General features: G+C 32.4%; 1 protein-coding gene across 1 annotated transcript; it reads right to left on the reverse strand.

Moving 5' to 3' along the window:
- Positions 1-1,223: 1,223 nt before the first annotated feature.
- On the reverse strand, positions 1,224-3,130 carry LOC149244480 (methylesterase 17-like). The gene is made up of 4 exons (XM_089368010.1): positions 2,751-3,130; positions 2,505-2,645; positions 2,059-2,184; positions 1,224-1,831 (listed from the first exon to the last, which is right to left on the reverse strand). The coding sequence occupies exons 1-4, from the start codon at positions 3,003-3,005 to the stop codon at positions 1,553-1,555; spliced, it is 801 nt and encodes a 266-aa protein (XP_089224136.1). The 5' UTR covers positions 3,006-3,130; the 3' UTR covers positions 1,224-1,552.
- Positions 3,131-5,045: the final 1,915 nt, after the last annotated feature.

The raw sequence follows: 5,045 nt of genomic DNA on the forward strand, positions 1-5,045 counted from the left end.
ATAAAGAAATTATTTTATGGTTTTCTCCCTTTTTGGTTTCCACATTAAATATATCATGTTACATGTGTTCAATTGATTATGTGTGGCTTATTATTTTTTTCTTATTTTACAATAGTGAAAACTCATAAGTATAGAAATAGAGATATGAAATAGTATGAAAAATTATAAATATTGGTTCACCACTGCTGTACCCTCCTTGAATATTTAACAAACCATATATATATATATATATATATATATATATATATATATAGATATGCCATGGAAATTATTTGCAAAACTTTTTCATTCTTCTTCTCCTCTTTCATTCTTTCTTTCTTTTTAAAATGGGGTTTACATCATTTATTTATGGGAGTGAATATGACATTTCAATTCATGAGAGTATTAATCTATGTTAAATAATAATCATTTATTGTAAGAATATATCTCTAAGTTATCATTAGTACAATAATACAGGTAGTAGATGATATATCATATCTTTAGTAAAGAATATAACTTAACATTATTACACTTTAACCATTACAAAAACTAATTAAGATTATCATTGCATTATTTTTATTTATTATATAATAGTCACTATATCATAAACCTAATTGTAATATACTTGAGATAAATCCCAATAATAAATATTTCAATACATGAATAATCAACAAACTACCTAGCCCCAAAAGTTAGTTCAAATTGTTGAGTTCCTGTTTAAGCACCTTGCTAATGAAAAGGAGGTCAGATAACTAATTAATATTTAAGTATTTATAACTAAATATTAATAAAAATATTAAATTGAATTTATAAAAAAGGTAAATAATTAATTAATATTTTTAATTTTTTAAATTAAATATTATTAAAACAAAAAATTAAATATTTTTTATGTATAAAACTTTTGACATGTTAATAAACTTTGTAAATAAAATTTGAAAAAAATAAATATAAATAAAATTTTATTCTAATTAAAAATTATTAATAAAATCTTATTTATTTTTATGGAGTATATCAGAACATCAATTAACATTTAAATCCCAAATTATTGAATATAGCTATGTGTATCATCACATTTTAACAATAAAACCAAAATCTAATTAAAAAACGCAGTAAAATGAATGAAATTAAATGTTAAAATTAACATATGTATGCTCAGAGAAGAAAAAAAAAACCAACAACTTCCCAGTGCAATCTGACAACAATAATTCATAATCATCACTATGCGTAGAAACCATGGAAGTATAAGCTGCAGTGGAATGTAAACAAGCTTGACCAACTTGTGTAGAAAGAGACACACACAAATTGAGTCTCAGCCAAGAGAATGACATCAAAGCATTTATCAAATATAGGTTCTACTTTTGTTCAAAGCATTTATCAAATATAGCTTCGACTTTTGTTCATATCCTTTTGCGTTCAATATAAAACAAATTTTCTAAGTCTAAGCCTAAATTTGCTGGTGCAATAACGAGTTGAAATGATCGATGGGATCAATAGGAATATGTACATCTGAAGCAGATGGTATATATATTTAGTATATCACCAAAGATGAACTACAACCATTGTTGGAGCATCTTTAACCTGCAGACAGCTGGGCAATTTGAAGCAGGTGTCCATGGAGCTCCAGAGGGGAAGAAAAGAAAGGGCTGTGGTCGGTATCCATGCTAAGGACCTTATCCGGAGGCCACATCTTGATCATCGCTTCCTGTTTATCCAACTGTAAAACCCTGTCCTGCAAGGTCTTTATATAAACTCTTGGAACCTTCATAAATTCTTCTGAGGTTGCAGTAAAACTGGCTGTCTGGATTGCCAGCAATGGTGTTGGTCTTATCAGCAGTGAGGCCAGAGCAGCATCCTGTAATTTGAATATACCCACATCAACATTTAATAAAAAAAATAGTTATTGGGTTTTAAGTGGCCTCTATAAATACATATCCAGTTGGGTTTTGGTGGAAATCACAGGGTAATGATTGAAAACTGCATAAATTCAGATGGGTTATCCTTTTCTATAAAACCCACATGCCTTAAGTGCTACTGAAATCAAGGAGTTGTTTTGTTGTGCTATCCTGATAGATTTTATACCTCAGGTGGGCTGAGTTGATATAGAATTTCTTGTTCCAATTCTCTATGCACCATTGCGCTTGTTGGTGGGTGTTCTGATCCAAGGCCATGGTAAAATTCATATTCGTTTAATAGGCCTGGAGTTCCCTGCACAGATTGAATTAAAAAAAAATTCATTTCCCTATATAAAACTGGGTGTAAGTATATGAAACATGTTTGGATATCGTTTACCATTCAATTCAGTTTGCACAGAGAAAAAGCTACATATATAGTATTAAAAATGTTTCATATCTCTACATATATATAAATGTTTTGTATGCTTAGACCCACTCTCATACTTCTATAAAATATAAAGCGAAAGCTGCATATAAAAAAAAAAAGCCAAGGTGGATCTTTAAAATCGTCCCTGAAGCTCAGATCGGAACATTAAATAACAGTAATTGCTTTGGATTCATAAGGTCAACAACCTGCTGGACATCTTGGTCTGTACAAAACCCATGAGACAGCATGGTGGCTGCAACATAAACTGCAACAGCAATCTTATGACCAAACACATGGATTGCATGTGTCAAGCTCAGTCCTCCAGCACTGTGGCCAACCAGCACAACCTACATCAATCAACAACAGATAAATATACCTAATAACTTCACAATTCACATGGTACTGAACAAGCTTCTCTGTGATGGGCAATTGAATCTATGGTTATTGCAAACCTTCTGAGAGAGAGATATTTCTGAGAGTATGTTCATCAGAGGCCTATGATAATCCTCAAAGGAAGTGATTGAATTAGGATCCACAGTGTTCAGGCCTGATCCTGTGAGATCCATGGCGGTGACCTTATGCCCAGAGTTTTGCAGAAGATGGATGAGTTTGTACCAGCACCAAGCTCCATGGCCTGCACCATGTATCAGCACAAAATGGAACTTTCCATGTTGATGGTTATGGCCGCCATTTTCCATTGCAGCCATCAAGCGTCTCCTCCTCTCTTTGATAGTGATGCAGTATAATGAGGCTTTTTGTAGATAGCCATGGAAGCAGAAGGAATGTATGATGGGTTCTGATTGTAAACACTGTTGCTAGATTGCTGGGTCATATTCCTAGCCCAGGAAAAGTGGTGTGTTATTATGGAGTCAAAGGTTGAAATATGGCTTGGGTGAGGTCTAAAGCAAGTTGGATCATTTTTTGATTTCAAGAGGTTTGAACTAATTTGATTAATTGATTAGTTGAAATTTACCAGTCAAAACCCAGCCATAACAATACCTCAAGATATATGTATATGCCTAATTTAGGAATATACCACAACACTAATTCCACGATAATGAGTTGACGGGCTCCTCACTGTAAAGATTTGTACCAGTTTTGTAACTTAAAACTGGACTTAATTTAATAGAAAAAAAAAATATTAAAATCGTTCGAGTATTGAGGGAGGAGATGGAAGATAAACATAAAAGATAGTTGACTCTGGTTATCTTTTGGATTTTAATAGGCCGTCTTTCTTCTATCTCCAAATTCTATTTCATTATTTTATTGATATACCTTAAATTTTCTCTAATTTATTCCTCGTGGTTATAATGGTGGGAAGGGTAATGATTTTTCCATGGATTCTGCAATTTCTGCGGGTTTTCCTTATGTGGATAGAGATGAATAGTTGGAGGGCAATTCTTCCCCAGAAAAATGACCATTAATTTAAACGTGCACAGGACCTTGCTCCCTGTCTCCAAGATTCACCGCTGAAAGCGGAATAAGATTTTTTGAAGCTATCGAACGTCATTCCACGTCACTGCATTATCATAAGAAGAGGCAAAGACTTTATTGGGTACTTCCCGCATATTGTGCATTCCCCATCGATCCAATATTTGTAAAAATTTATTACTGAAAATTTCTCTTTCTCTGTACGAAGGCTTGTGGGGTAGGTATTAACATGGGTGTCGTATGGACGTACTCAGAGGAGTTAGTCCAGCAATACCAGGTTGGTTCATTAGCTAAGTGATGAATGCCATGTCAGGAGGCTGCACTGCATGAACTCTGTAAAGAAACAGTCAGATGAGATGTAGTAAAGATTTCAATAAAAGATAGATAGTTTTGGCTGTAAATTAAATTTAATTGTTGTTTAACTGTTTTGATTGGTAAAGGTGCTTGATGGGCAAAGATGTCCAGGATTTGGATAATTTGGATTAAGATATCTTGTAAATAATTTTTTTTCTTTGAAAACCTAATTCCCATTCATATATTTTGTAAATAAATTTATTTTTTAGTAGTAATTTCAAAACTAGATAATAGTGATGGATATATCTATTTTCTATCCAGCATTAAAATTGATCTGAAAACCAAATAATTACTATAAATAAATTATTTTTCTATTCAATATTAAAATTGATCTAAAACCAAATAATAATAATAAATAAATTCTTTTCCCATAACATTTTTAAGTCATTGCAGATTCCGGGAATATTAGGAAATCCCAGAAACATAGGTACCCGAATATTAGTGAAATCCACTTAAGCTCACTGCTTTTTCCATCGAATTAAAACCATCCAAAGACCAGATCGTAGTGGTGGATAGATTCCCCTTCTGATGAGACCAACCGATAGGGAGGTATTCAAGTTTCATTGAATCAGTCTGAGTATAAATGGTTAGTTTCGCTTGACCTTGATGGGATGTGTTGCAAATAAGCCTTTCATGTCCAGATAAGATTCCATGAATGACAGTGATGGCCATGGTTAGAAAGAGTTGCGTGTTGGTATGTTGCAATTTATGAATTTCCTATCTTGACTTTGTAAGTTCAATATAGTGTTGAATCAAATAGCATGATTGAGTAGTATGTGGAAGCGCTCAAGGCTTCTTTGATTATAGAAAGATAGACAGGATGGCTGTCATTTTTAAAACATATAGCATTATATTTTTTTTAAAGAGTGAATAGGTTATTTTTGGGTTTTTTAAAGAGTGAATAGGTTATTTTTGGGTTTTTTATAATTAGTTTATGAGTTAGTTATTCAGTCAGTTATAAT

This window comes from Pinus tabuliformis, chromosome 8 (assembly GCF_031772625.1).
Source record: "Pinus tabuliformis cultivar Carrire ecotype Pingquan chromosome 8, CPIR1, whole genome shotgun sequence".
Lineage (NCBI taxonomy): Eukaryota > Viridiplantae > Streptophyta > Pinopsida > Pinales > Pinaceae > Pinus > Pinus tabuliformis.